The 19,209-nt window shown below is 42.4% G+C and overlaps 1 pseudogene and 1 gene segment (V, D, J or C); both read right to left on the bottom strand.

Annotated features, from left to right (window-relative positions):
- Nucleotides 1–7,547: 7,547 nt before the first annotated feature.
- On the bottom strand, nucleotides 7,548–8,003 carry LOC103164441. The segment is given in 2 exon segments: nucleotides 7,548–7,876; nucleotides 7,958–8,003. Coding segments are annotated over 2 exon segments (375 nt in total).
- A 10,459-nt stretch (nucleotides 8,004–18,462) lies between these two features.
- On the bottom strand, nucleotides 18,463–18,959 carry LOC118239010 (annotated as a pseudogene).
- Between the last annotated feature and the right edge of the window lie 250 nt (nucleotides 18,960–19,209).

The raw sequence follows: 19,209 nt of genomic DNA, 5'->3' as shown, positions 1-19,209 counted from the left end.
GGTTTATGTCTTCCCCCTGAGGATGTAGAATTTTTTTGGTGTTGTGGGATAAGTCTCAAGTGGCTCCTAGGAATACTTACCTGTATTAGAAAAGAGAGTTGGGAAATAGTTGTTTAATGGATTAATTGATTCAACTATTACAGACACATTGTTATGTCTAAGGTTCATATGGACCATGATATGGTTGTTTCTGTGGCACTTGCAGGAAAGTGACTTCATTTAAAGCAACTAAATGCAGTGAGCTGCTGATCTGAAGTCACTTCTGCTTTGAGTCCTTGGATGACCAAATCATTTCTCTGCCAGGTTTTACTTATTTAGCCTGGTTATGTGGGGGTTGGCAAAAGGAAGAAACTCCAGACACATGCAGTGACCCTGCTGCTGTTCTGTCTTTGCACCTGTTTTGTTGGGCTCTGAATGGCTGAGGTGTGATCATCCCCTGCTGGCCTGTGCTTCATAATCATCAGGTTGATCTGTTATGGGAGTTGCTTCTGATCAGGAGTATGGCTGATCTATAGGATCCATCAAGCCTGGAATGTGGATATTAGATTCTTCTGCATGGTCTTTGTTCATTTCTATGCCCTTTTCACAGTGAGACGGTGTCATCTCAGTGGGTTTCTTCTCACAAGAACTGCTGAATAACACTCATGCACAGTTTCTCATAGTCGTTATCTAGTATTATTACTTGCAACAGATTGGAAAAAATAAATCCACATAAAAGTAAGCATGGATGTTTGGATTGGCATCATCACACTTCTTAGAATTTGAAGGTATATAAAATATTACATTAATTTCATAACTACAGATAGAGGTACATTAAGTGAAATGTTCCCACTTTGATATCAGCTGTGATGAGGGCAAAGCATTGGGGGAAATTTCATTTGATGTTTCCCTTGCATGATTTCAGGGTCCTAGTGCTCAGCTGTTCTATAGAAAGGACCTTGTTCTTAACCCAGACCCCTGATGATCCAGGACTGTGATTTGTATCAAGTGATGACAAAAATCAATTTTCTTTTCTGAATGTTTGTCCCTCACTCCAAACAAAACAAAACGGAAATTTTCATCTTCATGAACTTGCAGTTTTTAATTTGCTTTTCTCCCTGTTTTATTTGTTATGGGAATTCTGTTACAGGTCCCTTAGCAAACTGAGAGGAATATTTTAGTCTGAGAGATATGTTTTACACTGGGGATGGACATAACCAAGAGAGAAAAGGCTGAGCAGAGGAGTGTGTGGTCCTTCTGAGTGAGGAAAGGAGTGACAGAGTGTGTCAGTGTGGGCTTGTTTTTCGAATAGCCAGGCTCTTCCTTAAGATTTTTTTCTAACTTCAGGATTGTTAATCAGTTGTGCTTAACATTACTGGAGAGAAGCAGCTGGCACCAGTCAGTTGCATGCCTTCTCTTCTAACATTGGTTAGGAGTGGTATGATGTCTGGGGGACTTTAATTTCAGAGGGCTGCAGTCTCTACACAACACCTCCTTAAAGATTTATCCCAGCTGGGCATTGGAGGCACACGACTTTAATCCAAGCACTCGGGAGACAGAGGCAGGAGGATCTCTGTGTTTAAGGCCAGCCTGGTCTCTAGGGCGATTACCAGGATAGGCTTCAAAGCCAAAGAGAGAAACCCACTCTCAATAAACAACAAAAAAAGAAGATTTATCCCTACAAGTCAGGGTGCTGGATGGGGTTACCCTGGAATTTCAGCTTCTTCTGCTCTGATCTGAGCAATGTCTATAAAAAGGATTCACTTCAAAGTCCATTATGGTTCTCTGCTGATGGCTCTCATGGTGACAACGTACAGGAGTCTTTTCCTTCTTCCTCTGTGTGGGTTCACAGAGACAGCCTCCTCTCACAATGGAATTCATTCACAAATATCTGGGCCCTGTGGTATGGAGGAGAGATGGTGTGAGCGTCCTCTCCTGAGGTAGACTAATGTGTCACGATGTGTGCTGAGCGGGTGCAATGTGTGTGAAACTGTGTAGGGTTTTCATTGAAAATATGCACACATTGATTCCTAGCATTCTCAGCCAAACTTCTCTCTGAGGATCATTTCTCACTTCTCTGCCTGGACCCTCTTTCACTAATCATAAAAACCAACAGTTTCTTCAGTTTCTGTGCTATATTTGATGCTGCTGAACCACTGAATGTCCCAAGTGCCACTTGCACTATCCCTGGGTCCCTTTGCAGACAGGATTGCATCTGGGACCTGGATCATAACGTCTCATTCTGATTCTCCAACAGATGGAGACACTATGGTGTCCTCTGTGGTCAGATATCTCATCTGAACCAAGAAACAGTACAGATGTGTTTCTGGAGATGTCTGGAGTGTCTGCTCTGCAAGTTATGTTTGGAGATGGTTACAGATGACTTCTACACTCCATTCCTCCATTACATCATGGGTCAGCATTGTGAGAGAAGCATGTCTCCTGATGAAACACCTAGACTGTACAAATCAAGGGAAATGTCTGTGAAGACTTATTAGACTTGGACACCATCTTTAAGTTCTTATGGATGGGATACCTGATATCAAATCAACCACTGAAAATCATGAAAAATGTGCAATCCTATGAGAACAATCATGAGAAAGAGGTTCTACATTAATGGTCTTCTTCATTGCTTATTAAGCTTTATAGTTCCAGAAAAACACAGAATCAAATATAGGGTGTAGATACTGCCTGTCTGTTGTCAAGAGACTTCACTTAAGCAAGACATTATATGCTTTACATGGGGGCGGCATAAGAGTTGGAAAAACAGGATTTTGACAAATTTTAAGATTCATTAACATTGATCCCGGTGACAACAGCAGCCAATTCTGCAATCAGGGGTGATTTGTAGCATTTAGTTTATTTAGACCGTGTGTGTGTGTGTGTGTGTGTGTGTGTGTGTGTGTGTGTGTGTGTGTGTTTTCATGGAGCGAAAACAGAACTCTGTTTTTTCCTTCCTTACAGACCCCAAATGCAGAGAGCATTGTGTGAAAACATCAGATGGAGTACCAGCTGAGACTCAGAACCCAGGAACACTCAGTTACATCTGCACCAGTTTCTGCAATGTGCTGGTTTTCCATGTGCGCAGTGCGCCCCCTGCTGGTTCTGAGCGCCCCTGCAGGGAGGTTTGTGTCAGGTTCACACTGAAGTCCTCTCACTGTGTCTGCAGCACAGTAATAAATTGGGTGTCCTCCGATATTAAGCTGTTCATTCGCAGGTAGAGGCTGATTTTGGAGTCATCTCTTGAGACGGTGAATCTGCTTTCACGGACTCCCCGTAGCTTGTTGCATAATTATCAGGTTTGTGCTTAATTCTTCCCACCCACTGCAGTCCCTTTCCTGGAGCCTGGCAGACCCAGTTCATCCAGGCATCACTGAAGGTGAATCCAGAGGCTGCACAGGAGAGTTTCAGGGAACTTCCCGGCTGTACCAAGTCCCCACCAGACTCCACCAGCCGAACCTCACACTGGATGCCTGCAAACAGAGAATTCTGTCAGTAAACACTCACAGATGTCCAATAATCCTCTCACTTACATTTGCCCAAACCTTTAGTATCTCTCCTTATGTATAAATTACCTTTCAACAGAGCCACAAGGAAAACCCATCTCAGTATCAAATCCATGCTGAGTGTTGAGTGTTCAGTGATGACCAAAGAATAGGAGGACCTGTGAGTCCGGACCTGGGTGCCTCTGTCAGAACTGTAGGGTCAGGGCTGGTTTTCATGGGCAGAGGGGGACATAATTTGCATATCTTCCTGCTATGTCATGAACTCAGCGCCAGGAGCTTAGTGGAAACAAATAAGGGTCCAAATGACTGAGATGAAATAAAGACCAAAGTGGAGTTTATGGTATGAAAGCATCACTTACTCTCCAGGGCCACAGGTTAGTTGGTAGAGTATTGTTTTGCATTTTTGAAGCCCTATGTTTATTCCCAGGACTGCATTGTAGACAAGAGAATGGGGCAGGGGAATCAAGGGTTTGAGTTATGCTTGGTCTGTATTGAGCTGTTTGTCAGGAGGAAGAGTGAAAAAGAATGAATAAGAAAAAAAGAAAATTTACTTAGTATCATTTTAGGTTTTAAAAAAGAAATACAACTTTTCAGCCTTAATTTATTGTTCTCTTTTATAATTTTTTTCTTGTCTTTGTGAAATAATTATGTATTTAAAGAGAAACTCAGAGAAAAAAAAACGAAACCAAAATCATTTTTAAAAAATGGGTCAGTGAATAGTGAAAGCATTTGTTAAGCTGAATTAACACATTGTTGCTGAGTGGTACAGCATATCAGGCATAAAGGTCCACTATTGACCCTCAACAAAACAATAGAACAACTATATGAATATAAACACTGTGGTTCTGCTTTAACAATGATTAAAACACATTTTGATGACCTGTATTTAACATTTAGCTCCTCCAGGACGGACCTTCCCCAACTACAATAAAGACCTGCTCTTCTGTGACCTCCCTAAAACACCCGATGATTAGAGGAAGAGGAGAGACAGGAAAATTATTATGTAAGGATGAAGAAGTCATGAATTTGAGAGTGAGCATGAGTTGGACACAAGATGAATTTGAGTGGGGACATTGACTGCCACGGTACTAAGATTAAGAAATTCTCAAAAATATTTAAAAATTTAAAAGCAACAAGGGAATCTCCCCTCATGCACAGCTCCATTGTGAGTTGCTTTCCTTCAGTGCTATCACACAATGGGAAGCCTTGGTATCCAGGCCTGGGCTCCTCAGCAGGTTCTGTGGGGTTAGGACTGTGCTGGTTTTCAAGAGCAAATGGAGGCCTTGTTTTCATTTCCAGCTCTTTATAAGGAGGTTTGTGTTGGGAGCATTAGAAATTTAAATGACTACACCAAATGAAAGAGACAAAAACAAGTAACAGGGAAAGAATTAAAAATATTATCAAAAATTACTTCTGATATAATTTGGTCTTATTTATTTTTTAATTAATTGAATTTTCGCCAGAGACACCACTCTCTCTTATTAGGTCTACAAAGGCCATTACAATACAAATTTGATAATTTTAGAAGAATTAGCAAAGTTTTATACATGATGAGTCTAAATATTAAATTGAAGAAATTGTTTTAAAGGATGTTGCTTACTGCTAATTTCTGTAAAAGTCTGGTATGTGAAACCAAGTATTGAAGAACAATGATATATAAATTCTATACACTATTATTTTTCTGGGAGTTACTTTTAATTTTGAAATTTAACTATTTGTTTGCATTAATTATTAGTCTGGTGAGGACTGTGTTTTAATTAGCATTCCTGTACATCAGGTCACTAGTTTTAAACACTTTCAAACTAATGAAGGAACAATGTGTGCCTCTGCAAAATGACAGAGAGAAATCATGAGGGCTCACTCATGGACCCTGCTCTGGTGTCCATCCATTTTTTCAGACCTGTTCCCTCCCCAACATGACCTCTGTCCTGATTGGGTGAGACTCAGCAAGAAGAACCTTGAGATTGCCTCTCCATGAGACATGACTGTCCAGTCCTAGTTTCCAATTGAGGATTTCATTTTTTATGAGATGTACTGTCTACATGTTGATTGAAAGAGTCTTTGAATTGTGTCAATTTCTTCTCTGCAGCATTCCCAGGAGAGAGACATGTATTTTGGAATAAACTGACCTTGTATCTTTCTAGAGGAGGATTCTAACTGCCATTGGAGATGGTCCCGTAGGCCTTGTATGTGATTAACTGAGAGAAATAAACTCTGAGTAGAGTCAGGAAACACCTTTGCTGGCCCCTCTCACTTACTCCCCAGGCTCTGCATAACTGATTTATTTTGGTTTTCCTTTTTGATGTCTCATGGTAAAAATACTTATCAATGTTATTGATCATGTGGACTTGATTTCATGTAATTCATAATGATATTTCAGACTGTGTTCCTGTGTGTTTTCTTCAATAGAACAAGGTCTCAAATTGATTAATCTCATTCCTATGTATGGATTGCTATGAAATGTTTGTATACAGATTTATACTCTCTCAGCAATTTTGTACAGGTCAGGAAGGTTGTCCTAGGAATCTCTTGTGACTGTGATGGACCATGGCAGTCCTAAGATGGAGTTCTGTGGAGAATGGAAGCTTTGTCTATTTTTGAGAATTCCAGTCTGTCCCCCCAAAGTCAGCCCTGTGCACCTTGCATGAGTCCAGCTAGTCCAATCTAACAACAACTCAGCATTCATATTATTTTAATCTTTCTGTTGACAGTTCCCCAGCATTCACAGATAAGGGAACCCTCTTTCCTGACTCTGTTGCTTATGTCTAAGCAAGAGTTCATGATGGTGTCCAACCTTTTATGCTGCAAATAAGACATTGGCAGGACAGTGGGACTTGGAGGACAAGAAATTTCTTTAATAAAAACAGTAGCCTTGCTGTCAATGGCAGAATTATTTTTCCTGATATTCAGCCTTTGTAGAGCCAAGGTATGTCTGTTCTCCCAATTAAAACAGAAGAAAAACAATAAATCCTACATAGACAGAATTGCTTAGATACAGATATGTGAAAGTAATAACAGAGTCAAAAGTCAACAGAGGTCATTAGTGGCCCTTGACACCTCCAAAAACAAAAATCTACTCAGTCTCTCTCTGTGTCTCTCTGTTTGTGGAGTGCGTGTGTGTGTGTGTGTGTGTGTGTGTGTGTGTGTGTGTGTGTGTGTGTGCACGTGTGTATGTGTTGGTGTGGGGGTGGCGGGATTATCCTGTGACATACACTGATATACAGTCAATGTCAGTCAGTGTCAGCCTAAAATGTGTTGCAAAGACAATCCGATTTCAGGAAACAGGGCAGTGATTACCCAGGGCTCCTGATGACATCAATGTCTTTTACATTATCTGTTTAGGATCCCCATGATCTGGCCCAGTGTTAGTGATCAGGAGCCCAGAATGCTGAGAGAGTAACAGACTCTATACCAGAGGACTCCACAGTGTGATATTCAGGCCATCTTCATCTCTCAATTGAGAAGAAGTGTGATTACTACCAAAAAAGAAATACAGGATCAGACCTCCCCATAAATGATCACATAGAAGTGTAATTAATTGAAAGGTAAAGAGACTCCCCACTATTTATGGAGATAACTTCCACCAAAGTATTTTGTGTGCTCTTAGATACATCACTGAATTTTGAAAAGTGATTTGTTTGTTCTGATATTGTTGATTATTATTTTCCTAGCCAAATTCATATTATAGTGCATTCCCAATAAAATCCTAGTGTCTTATATTTAAAGGTCACACACACACACACACACACACACACACACACACACACACACACACACATTATAATGTATTGTCATAGTTTCTTATTCTCTGTTTCATTAAAGCAGAAGCATGTCAATGTAAGTGTTCACTGATAAAAATCTCCTCAAGATCTGGTTACTGAATGAAAACCAATAAGGACCACATCATTATCAGATATTATTTTGAAAAATTGACAAACACTATGTAAGACTGTTATGAGTAGGGTAAAAAAGGGACACACAGAATGATTATTTCTGTGTAAGTATCCAGGCTGATCTCATCTGTCTTCTCAGCTTCCTGCTCCTCCATGGTTTCTGACACACTCAGGATGTGGTTGAAACACTGTGTCTTGCACAGTAATAGACTGCAGAGTCCTCAGATGTCAGGCTGCTGAGCTCCATGTAGGCTGTGCTGGAGGATTTGTCTACAGTCAGTGTGGCCTTGCCCTTGAATTTCTGATTGTAGTCAGTACCACCATGAGAAGGATTAATCCATGCAATCCACTCCAGGCCCAGTGCTGGCTTCTGTTTCACCCAGCTCATAAGAGAGCTAGTGAAGGTGTAGCCAGAAGTCTTGCAGGACAACTTCACTGAGGACCCAGGCTTCACCAGCTCAGCCCCAGACGGCTGCAGCTGGACCTGGGAGTGGACACCTGTGGGGACAAAGGCAGAGTGGATGTCATTGTCACCTGACTGCATGGCCCCTCCTCATGTCTGGTACTTGGAGCCCTTACCTGTAGCTGCTGTCACCAGGAAGAGGATGATCCAGCTCCATCCCATGGTGAGGACCTGTGTGCTCAGTGACTGTGGAGAGGACACTGATCATATGCTGTTGGTGGTGTGGACATCCCTGTATTTACCACATAGACTCACATGATTTGCATATTCATGAGCAGGTTGCTTCTTAGATAAGGACCTAGTCCAGCTGGAGAAGAAGGAGGTGGAGGACACCTGGGTCAGTCAACTGGATGCTGAGGTCCAAATCCTCCTCCTGTCTGAGGAAGCAGCCATTCCTGAGACCTGTGTAGACATTGTGGTTACAACATCACGGCATAATCTCTCCATTTACAATAGAATCCCACCAGATTCATTAGTTCCTATTCATGACAAAATAGATACACAGGTGGTGATAGCAATGATGAGAATTGTCCATGGGAATTTAATCAACTCCTAAATGGGTAGAATTTTCACTCTTCTTTCATATATAAGCTATTTATATTTTTCTGTTTCAGCATATTTTAGGTGTATGCTCCTGGTGGCTTTTTTTCTTTTCTTTAATACTTTTGTATTTGTTCATAATTTCCTTTCTATTGAGAAAAAGAAAAGTTGTGGGCTTCTTGTAGGAATATGGAAAACAGCTAAGAGGAATTGGACATGGAATCTCATCAGAATACAATGTATGAAAAAGTTTTACAAAAATAAAAAATACATAAATATTTTAAAATTAAGGGAGAAAAATGTATGTAATATTTAACATTGATTGTTTCCTCTGTGTGAAAATTGTAGACTTCACATATCAACTATAGCAGACGTTGTTCAGCTAAGACTTTAAGAAGGGAGTTCACAGAGGCTCTGGAGTTCCCTCCAATCCTCAGCAGATTTCCATCTGATTTCCTCTGATTAATGGCTCTATTGTGCCCCCTGCTGTCCTTACAATTTTTATATTCTTATCATCCTGAGTTCAATAATTTGGATTGCTAGCAATTAACATGTCACAACTTCAGTCTTGTTTGGCTCCCTCCATCCTGGCCTGTTTAAAATTTAGTCCCTGACAGTCTTTGACAAAGAAGCTAAATTTATGCAATGGAAAAAAAGAAAGCATCTTCAACAAATGGTACTGGCATAACTGGATTTGGCCATTAGAAGATTGCAGATCGATCCATATCTGTCACCATGCACAAAATTTAATTCCAAAGGGATCAATGTCTCAACATAAATCCAGCCACAGTGAACATCTTAGAAGAGAAAGTGGGAGATACCCTTGAACAAATTGGTACAGGAGACTACTTCCTGAACATAACACCAGCAAACAGACATTGAGAAAGATAATTAATAAATTTCTCTCCTGAAACTGAGAAGTTTCTATAAGGTAAAGGACACAGTTATTAAGACAAAACCACAGCCCATGGAATGGGAAAAATATCTTCACCAACTCCTGATGGGGAATGTACTGTATATGTTTATCTTATTGATTGTTAAATAAAATACTGTTTGGCCAATGAAATGGCAAGTTAGACAGGAGTCAATAGGAGTCAAAGAGGATTCTGGGAAATGTAGTAGAGAAGTGCTGATCCAGGCAGGAAGTGACATGGCAAGGAGACTCATATTTAAGCGAAAGAGAAACAAGAGGGGCCTTTTTTCCCCTTCACTCCTCCTCCAGCGGCAGGATGTAATCCACCAGCAAGGAGGGACCCCAATAAGGTGTCTGATAAGGTAAGTCTTATAAAATATATAGATATGATAATTGAGACTGAACTAACAGATGAGAATCCTAGTCATTGGCCAAGCAGCTTAGAACCTAATACAAGTTTCTGTGTATTCATTTGGGCCTAACTCGGGCAGGCAGCTGGCATAAAGCTCACACGTGGCAGTGGGGCTCAGGCGACATTTGGCAGAAAGATTTATCGTAACAAACCCCACATCTGAGAGGGCTGACTTCCAAAATATACAGTGAACTCAAGATGCTAGCCACCAAAACACCAAACAATGAAATTAATAAGTAGGGAACAGAACTAAATAGGTATTTCTCAACACAGGAATCTAAAGTCGCTGAAAGAGACTTAAGAAAGTGCTCAACATCTTAGCCATCAGGGAAATGCAACTCAAAACAACTCTGAGATACCATCTTACACTGGCCAGAATGGCTAAAATCAAAAACACCAATGGCAGTCTATGCTGGAGAGGATATGGAGAAAAAGGAACACTGCTCCATTGCTGGTGGGAGTGCAAACTTGTAAGACCACTTTGGAAATCAGTATGGTGGTTTCCCAGGAAAATGGGAATCAGTCTACCCAAGATCCAGCAATTTCTCTCTTGGGCATATACCCAGATAATGTACACTCATACAACAAGGACATATGTTCATCTATGTTCATAACAGCGTTGTTTGTAATAGCCAGAAACTGCAAGCAACCTAGGTGCTCCTCATCGGAAGAATGGATACAGAAAATGTGGTAGATTTTCACAATGGAGTACCACTTACCTCCCAAACGTGGGTCGGTGGTCCCTGAGTGAGGGTCTCTATCCCGGACGAGCCCCCAAATGAAAGACCCCCCGAAGAGGCACTTTCGTAGAGGGGAGACCCACACCCAGGAATCAGCGAGGCCACGAACTGGATGCAAAAAAACAAGAGGCTTTATTGGAGACGCGGGTACCCGGGGCGACTTATCCTTTGTGTGGCTAAGCGCCCCGAGCCAAGGGAAAGGGGTCCTTATATAGGGAAAAAGGCACAAGCTAGGGGCAGGGATTCTATTGGATAATTCTAATGAGGCATTATACAGAGCTATTCCCATTGGTCAATGTATATGAGGCGCTATACAGGGTTATTCAAATAAGGCAAAGTACAGAGTTATTCAAATGAGGTGAAACACAGAGTCTTTCAAATGAGGCGAAATACAGAATCATTTCCATTGGATGGTTCAAATGAGACACAGAGCCATTCCAGATCAGCATATTCTCAAGGTCTGGTGTCTGGTACAACAGACTCAATTCCCCTCCCCTCCGCGTCCAGATGGCTGACCTTGGGGGCGAAGACCTTGGGACGGAATGTTTCTCATCGGGCGGGGCTCAGGGGCAGGGCTCCAGGCCGGCTCACTCGGTGTTTGTTCTCGTGCCGGCCCACCCGGTGCTCGTTCTCGGGCTGGCCCACCTGGTGCTCATTCTCGGGCCGGCCCACCCGGTGCTCGTTCTCGGGCCTGCCCACCTGGTGCTCGTTGCTCGGCCCCAGCCCCGAGGCGCGGTGCCAGGCGGGGCGGGCCGGGGGCTTGAGCCCTGCCGGGGTGAAGGCTTGGGAGGCTCCGGCAGCTTCGGGGCAGGGGGCTCAGGGGCATTTCGAGCGGGTCTTTCAATATCTTTAAGGTGGGAAAACATCACTTTTACTCTTTCAGGAGGCCAAATGTGCAAATAGGCAGTCTGTAATTTACTTTCTTCTCTTTACCCAAGACACTCATACACAGACACATTTAGTGTGTGTGTGTGTGTGTGTGTGTGTGTGTGTGTGTGTGTTTAGTATTCCAAGTTTGCCTAAAGTCTTTCATTTTAGGGAAAGCATTCACATAAAAATGAATTATTAGCCAGGCTTTGGTGGCACACACCTTTAATCCCAGCATTCAGGAAGCAGAGGCAGGAGGATCTCTGTGAGTTCGAGGCCAGCCTGGTCTCCAGAGCAAGTGCCAGGATAGGCTCCAAAGTTACACAGAGAAACCCTGTCTTGGAAAACCAAAAAATGAATTATTAATACCTATAATGAAGTCATTTTTGCAATCATGACCATCTTTTCCTTCTCTTCTTCCTCTGAGCTGAAGACTTTACAGGGCAGAGGACAATGCCTTGGGACCAGGACTCCTACAACTTGCCTATCAGAATTGCCTGGGTTCAACACTGTGGGTGGAACATCAAGGCCTGAGATCCCAGGTCACAGTCATATATTTCAGCTGAGAAAACCCCTCATGATAGTATAAGGATATTACAGATAGATTTACCGATGCCACTGGTGGTGGTGGTGGTTTGATGAGTATACGTCAATGTTTGAAATTTTACATCAGTCTTTATATATATGAAATTGATTTTTCTGCTCAAAAAGGTTCATATGTAATGTGTAAAACTTGTATGTGGTTTACAAAGAATTTTTACTGTACTAAATTTGGAGTCATGTCACAGTAACTACATCATGGGCATGGTCAAGGTGATGTCAGGGTGATGTCGGATAGGGTTTAAAGGGAGAGACAAGGCACATGGGGTCCTCTCTTTGGCCTCCCTCGCCTTGCTGCTCCTGGCACACTCTGACTTGCGTTTGGCTGGCTTTTATCTATTAAATATATCTTAACCTCACAGATTGAGTATCTTCTCTTAAGTTCAACTTTCACAGTGTAGCTTGAGTTCACAGAGCTCAGCTTCAGGAAGAAGAGGCTCTTGTTTTCCTGGAAGCACTGAATGGATGTGACAGAGATTGATTGTAAGTGGAGCCTCTATCATTCCTAATGTTCCTCTCACACTAGGGTCTTCTCTGCTGGCATTTGGATCCAGCTCAACACAACCCACTACTACTACAGAGTGACTACAGAGAATTATGGCATGCTAAATCACTATACTGAAAGACCCCAGACCCTAAGGGCCACAGGATCCCAAGGAGCCCCCGAGACTCAGAAACCAGACCAAGAGATGCAAAAGCAAGAGAGTTTATTGAACGAATGTGCATTCAGGTGTCAGGAATACTGGGAAAGCTGCGCGCCCCAGCATGGGGTGAAAGCTCCTTATATAGGAAAAAAACCACAGATCAACATACAGGCAAGAGGCACAAAGTGATTGATTACAAAGTATGATCTCATGTTAGAGTGGTCACCCAGGTGTGACCTGCTTTTCTACAAAGGAAAAAACACAGAATGTACCCTGAAAAGTCCCCGATTGTCTGTTGGTCAGGTGTGATCCAAAAAGGATTGTTTGTCTGCCCTCAGGTTGGAGCCAATTTCCTTGTCCTGGGCCAAGGCCTTTGGGAAACTTTTTCTCTCAGCAAACTAAAATCTTTTAATACCTTTGGAAATTAATCATCATTTTATTGCTAGACCAATATCATTTTGCATGGAATCATGGAGTTGAACTAGCAACTCTCTTAGGTTTTCTGGTTAGAGTCCTTGGCTCGTAAGACACTTTATGCCTTCCAGTTCCTGATGAACCAAGCAACCCCTCCATCAGATAACCTTTCAGGACATCTCTGCTTCTCTGTGTTCGCCAGGAATACCTGCTTACTTTCCCTAAGCCTGAGAGCGGGCTATCCTTCTCTCTCTCTCTCTCTCTCTCTCTCTCTCTCTCTCATTGTACGGTCCCTCCCATCAAACACGAGGTCCATGGCCGAAAAGTTTCAAATGTACACCCAGATAAAAATTTCCCTAAACTTCTTATTTTACAACTTCTCCCTAGTCTATTTTTTTGAGACAGGGTTTCTCTGTGGCTTTGGAGGATATCCTGGAACTAGCTCTTAGACGAGGATAGCCTCCAGCTCTGCCTTTCTCTGCCTCCTGAGTGCTGGGATTAAAGAACTTTGCCACCACTTCCTGGCCCCCTAGTATGTTTGTTGCATTATATTTAAAATCAAATGCAGACTTCTCCAACAACTACCTCTAGGTGTTCCTTCAAAATATCTGCATCCTGGGACAAGATCAAATTGGCTCATCCCAGGCAGTCCTGCCTCACAAATTGCCCCAACTGATGCCCACATGTCTCTAGCCCTAAAAGTTTCCTCAGAGCCTGGAAGGCCTGGACACAGCCAACATTCCAGCCTCTTTGGTTCCACCCACTTGTGGGAACTCATCCATCAAATAGCCTTTGAGGAACCAGCCCCTTCCTCTTGGAGTCTCAGGTGCTGCATGCAGAATGGGAAGGGAGCGCTTGTCTTTGGTGGTGATTCCAAATCAAGTCTCAGCTTGCAGAGCTCTGGGCAGAAGGCCTCAGTGTTTCTCTGTTTCATTTCTTAATTCATGAGTAAATATGAAATAAATACCTGACTTCCCTTTATCCAGATTTCATGAACCATTATACCTCCAAACAATGTTGTCTCCATGTCAGCAGGATGTAGTCACAGAGAAAATTTCACATAATCATTTGTTTGTTGTCAACGAATGCCTGGGATGTTAGGTTTCAAACAAGGGACAAATGGCAGAGGTGCCTATTCACATTATCAAGGCAGAAAGTGGACACCAGGTTCTCCCTGCCTCCCTCAGCCCTACCTGTAACAGGGTCCTCCTGGCTGGCTTATCCTTTTACCTACCCTAAGCATTCCAGCCCTGGGCTGGCCTTCCCTACCTGAGCTGCTCTTCTGTGTAACACCCAACTGTTTCAGTTACCTGGTCCTTTTCATCTCTTTTGGGTATCCTGGCTCCTTCACCTTCTTCCCCTCTCATCTCTCCCCTCCTGGCTCCTCACATGACTCAGGGTAGTGTCCTTTCTGGACTCCTCAGATGTTCACACCTCTGGCTATGCTCTCCCACAATGATATAATAAACTTTCTCCTCCAAAAACAACAGGGGTCAATCATGTTCCTTTAAATTTTAATTCTTTTTTAAATTCACAAATAGCCTTCCCTAAGTCCCAAACAATTACAGCCTAGGCCTCAGCTGAGTTTCCTATAAGTGGCTCATGTCTGTTTTAAACAAAGGAGAGAAGCTTGATGAAAAAAATATATCAGGAGATACCATAACAAAAGTTATGTTAAGTAACTGCATCAGGTAAAATACAAATGGGTCACATCCGTGCCTAAGGTGCACAGTTCTCAGGGAAAGTAGAAGACTTGAGACCTGTTAGGGTGTGTGGGTCACTGAGTGTGGCCTCACCTCCCCTGTGACTCCCCTAATCTAAGCACTGTCCTATCCGGATACCACTGAGTCTTTGTTTGAGTCTCATGAAGGAAAATCATCAACAATACTGCAGACCTCACTCAGGGTGAATCCAGAGGCTGCACAGGAGAGTGTAAGGGACTTTCCAGGCTGCACCAAGCCTCCGTCCTGAGTACACCAGCTGAGCCTCACACTGGATACCTGCAAACAGAAAATTCTGTCAGTACACAATCACAGATGCCCAATAACCCTCTCACTTCCTTTTTCCCAAATACTTAATATCTCTCCTAATGTATAAGTTACCTTTGAAGAGAGTAACAAGGGAAACCCAGCTCAGTATCAAATCCATGCTGAGTGTTGAGTGTTCATCGATGACCACAGAATGGGAGGACCTGTGAATCCAGAGCTCGGTGCCTCTGTCATGTCTGTAGGGTCAGGACTGGTTTCATGGGCAGAGGGGGACATAATTTCCATGTCTTCCTGCTGTGTCATGAACTCAGGGGCAGGAGCTTAGTGGAGACAAATAAGGGTGCAAATGTCTGAGATGAAATAAAAACCAAAGTGGAGTTTATGGTATCAAAGCATCACTTACTGTCCAGGGACATAGCCTAGTTGGTAGAGTATTGTCTTGCATTTTTGAAGCCCTATGTTTATTCCCAGGACTGCATGATAGGAAAGAGGATGGGGCAGGGAAATGAAAATTTTGAGTTGTGTGTGGTCTGTATGGAGCTGTTTGTCAGGAAGAAGAGTGAAGAAAGAATGAATGAGGAAAAAAATAATTTTACTTAGTATCATTTTAGGTTTTAAAGAAAATGTAAGTTTTCAGCCCTACTTCAGTGTTCTCTGTATTTGTAAACTCTTTTCCTGGCTTTGGTAAATAATTACATTTTTAATTGCAAATTCAGAGAAACAAAACCTAACCAAAATCATTTAAGAAATGGGTCTGTGAATAATGAATGCATACATTATACTGAATTAACACATTTTTGCTGAAGCCATAGCTGAGTGGTACAGCATATCAGACATAAAGTCCACAATTGATCCTCCAAAAAAATAATAGAATGACTATGTAAATATGAGCCCTGAGAACATTCTTTAACAATGATAAACATACATTTTGAGGACCATATTTAGAAATTTGCTCCTCCAGGGCTGACCTTCCCCACCTACCCTAGAGTCCTGCTCTTCCCCCATCACAAAGGTACTGCCGGCTCCTCTGTGACCTCCTTAACACCCAATGGGACAATGTCCTTGCAGCCACATCCTTCTATTCTGAATCCTCAAACATTTGCCTTCCTCCCACCACCACCATATATTTGGGGATAATATTGGCACAGACTTCTGGTTAGAAATTCACAAAAATTAATTAAAAATGTAGAAGTAACAGGGAAATCTCTTCTCATGCACAGCTCCATTGTGAGTGGTTTTTCCTTCAGTGCTAACACTGAAGGGAAAGCCATGGTATCCAGTTATGGGCTCCTCAGCAGGATCTGCAGGGTTAGGGTTGCGCTCGTTTTCAGGAGCAAAAAGAGGCCTTGTTTGCATTTCCAGCTCTGTATGAGGAGTTTTGTGGTGGAAGAATTAGGCATTTAAATGCCTATAGCAAAGGAAAGAGACAAATCAAGTGATATGGAAAGAAGTAATTACTGATTATTTATTGTGTATTTGTGATATAATTCAGTCTTATTTATTTTTAATTTACCTTTCTATTTGCTGCAGCCACAACTCTCTCTTATTAGCTCTACAGAGGTGTGATAATTTCAGAAGGATTAGCAAAGTTTTATGCATTTTGAATCTAGATATTGAATTGAAGAAACTGGTTTCAAGGATGTAGCTTAGTGTTAATTCATGCAAACAACTGGTGTGTGATACCCAGTAATGAAGAAAAATGATATGTAAATTCTATACACTATTACTTTTCTGTAAGTAACTTAAATATGAATATTTGTTTGCGCTAATCATTATTCTGGTGAGGCCTGTGTTTTGATTCCCACTACTGTACATCAGAGTCACTAATTTTCAACATTTTCAAACTAATAAAGGAACATGTGTGTCTCTAAGAAAAGACAGGGAGAAATCTAGAGCCTCCACTCGGGACCGTGATCTTGTACCCTCCATCCCTTCAGTCCTGTCACCTCCCAGGACATGAAACTCTATCCTGATTGGGTGAGACTCAGCATGAAGAACCATGAGGTTGCCTCTCCATGAGATAAGACTGTCCAGTCCTGGCTTCCAATTGAGGAATTTATCCTATTATGAGATGTACTGTCTCCATGGTGACAGAGAGGGCCTTTGATGTGTTATTTCCTTTTCTGTAGCAGTCCTAGGAGAGTGACATAAAATCCAGGAACTAACTGATCTTGTGTCCTTCTAGGGGAGGGTTCTAACTGCCATAGGAGATGGTGTCCTGGGCCTTGTATGTGGTTAACTCAGAGGAATAAACTCTGAGTAGATTCAGGAAACACCCTTGCTGGCCCTTCTATACTTACCCTTCAGGCTGTGAATAGCTAAATTATTTTGCTTTTACTTTCTGATGTCTCATGGCAAAAATACTTTCCAATGTCAGTGACCATGTGGACTTGTCATTTGAAAATCACAATATACAATATTTGACGGTGTCCCTCTATAATTTCTTTTACAGATCATGGTCTCCAATTGATTAATCTCACCCCATATAGGGATTGCTCTGAAATGTTTGTAGATAGTTTAATGTGCTCTCAGCAATCATGTACAGTTCAGGAAGGTTATCCTAGGAATCTTGTGTGACTGTGATGAATCATGGCAGCCATAGATGAAGTTCTGTGGAGGATGGAATCTTTACCTCTCCTTGAGAAATCTAGTGTGTCCCCACCGAAGTCAGCCCTATTCAACTTACATGAGTCCATCCAGTTCAAATATAACAACAACCCAACATTCTTATCACTTTTAATCTTTCTGTGATGGTTCCCTGGAATTCACAGATAACAGAACCCCTTTTCCCTTTCTATCCTGACTCTGTGGTTTATATCTGAGTAAGAGATTTCATGAAGTTGCTGAAACTTTATGTTGCACACAGGACATTGAGGGGACACTGGGCCTTGGAGGACAGGAACTTTCTGCAATTAAAATACCTGTAGCCATACTATCAATGGCAGAATTATTTGTTCCTGTCGTTCAGGCTCGTAGAGTCAAGGTATGTGTGTTCTCCTAATGAAAACAGAAGAAAAACAAAAAAACACAGATATTGAGAATTCAATAGATACAGATATCTGAAAGTTAGAGTCATAAATCAAGAGGAGTTATAAGTGGCCCTTCTAACTCTAAAACATCTCTAAAAACAAAAATCTCTCTCTCTGTCTCTCTCTGAATCTCTCTCTCTGTGTGTGTCTCTGTGTGAGTGTGTCTGTGTGTGTGTGTGTCTCTCTCTCTGTGTGTGTGAGTGTGTCTGTGTGTGTGTGTGTGTCTGTGTGTGTGTGTGTGTGTGTGTGTGTGTGTGTGTGTGTGTGCTTGTGTATGTGTTGGTGTGGGGGTGGTTGGGTTATCCTGTGCCATACACTGATGTCCAGTCATTGTCAGTCAGTGTAAACCTAAAAAGTGTTACAAAGACAATCCAATTTTAGGAAACAGGCAATGATCACCTAGGAGGAGGCAGAAACAGGACAGTCAGATTCATTATTTCTTTGTAAGTCTCCAGGCTGCTCTTCTGTGTCATCTCAGTCTCTGCTTCCTGCTTCTCCAGGGTTTCTGACACACTCAGCATGTGGTTGCAACACTGTGTCTTTTGCACAGTAATAGACTGCAGAGTCCTCAGATGTCAGGCTGCTGAGCTCCATGTAGGCTGTGCTGGAGGATGTGACACTGGTCATGGAGACCCGTCCTTGGAACTTCTGTGCATAGTCTGTGCTACCAGTTCTGGGGTTGAGATTTCCCATTCACTCCAGCCCCTGTCCAGTCTCCTGCTTCACCCAATGCATATAGTACTCAATGATGTTGTAGCCTGAAACCTTGCAGGGCACCTTCACTGAGGACCCAGTCTTTACCAGCTGAGATCCAGACTGCTGCAATTGGATCTCACCTTGGACACCTGTGGAGAGAAGGAAAACTGGATGCTACTGTCACCTGAGCCTCTACTGTCCTCAGGCCTGGAACTGGAGAGCCTCTTACCTGTAGCTGCTGCTACCAGGAAAAACAAGCTCCAGCTCCAGCCCATGGTCAGGATGTATGCACTCAGGGACTGTGGAGATGAGGTTAGTCACCTGTTTCTGTGGTCTATGGACATCCCACTATTTAGCATCATGAATTCAGGTCATTTGCATATTCATGAGACATTTAGCTGTTATTATCAATACCTGATCCAGCCTGAGAAAAAGGTAGAAGCCTCTGAGTCAGACAGCAGGACACTGATTGACAAGTCCTAACACACTCTTGTTGAAAACATCCCATAACTCATCCCTAAGCTC

Source organism: Cricetulus griseus, chromosome 5 (genome assembly GCF_003668045.3).
Source record: "Cricetulus griseus strain 17A/GY chromosome 5, alternate assembly CriGri-PICRH-1.0, whole genome shotgun sequence".
NCBI classification, from domain to species: Eukaryota; Metazoa; Chordata; class Mammalia; order Rodentia; family Cricetidae; genus Cricetulus; species Cricetulus griseus.
The sequence above is the reverse complement of the archived record's forward strand: the minus strand, read 5'-3'. Positions and strand labels throughout refer to the sequence as shown.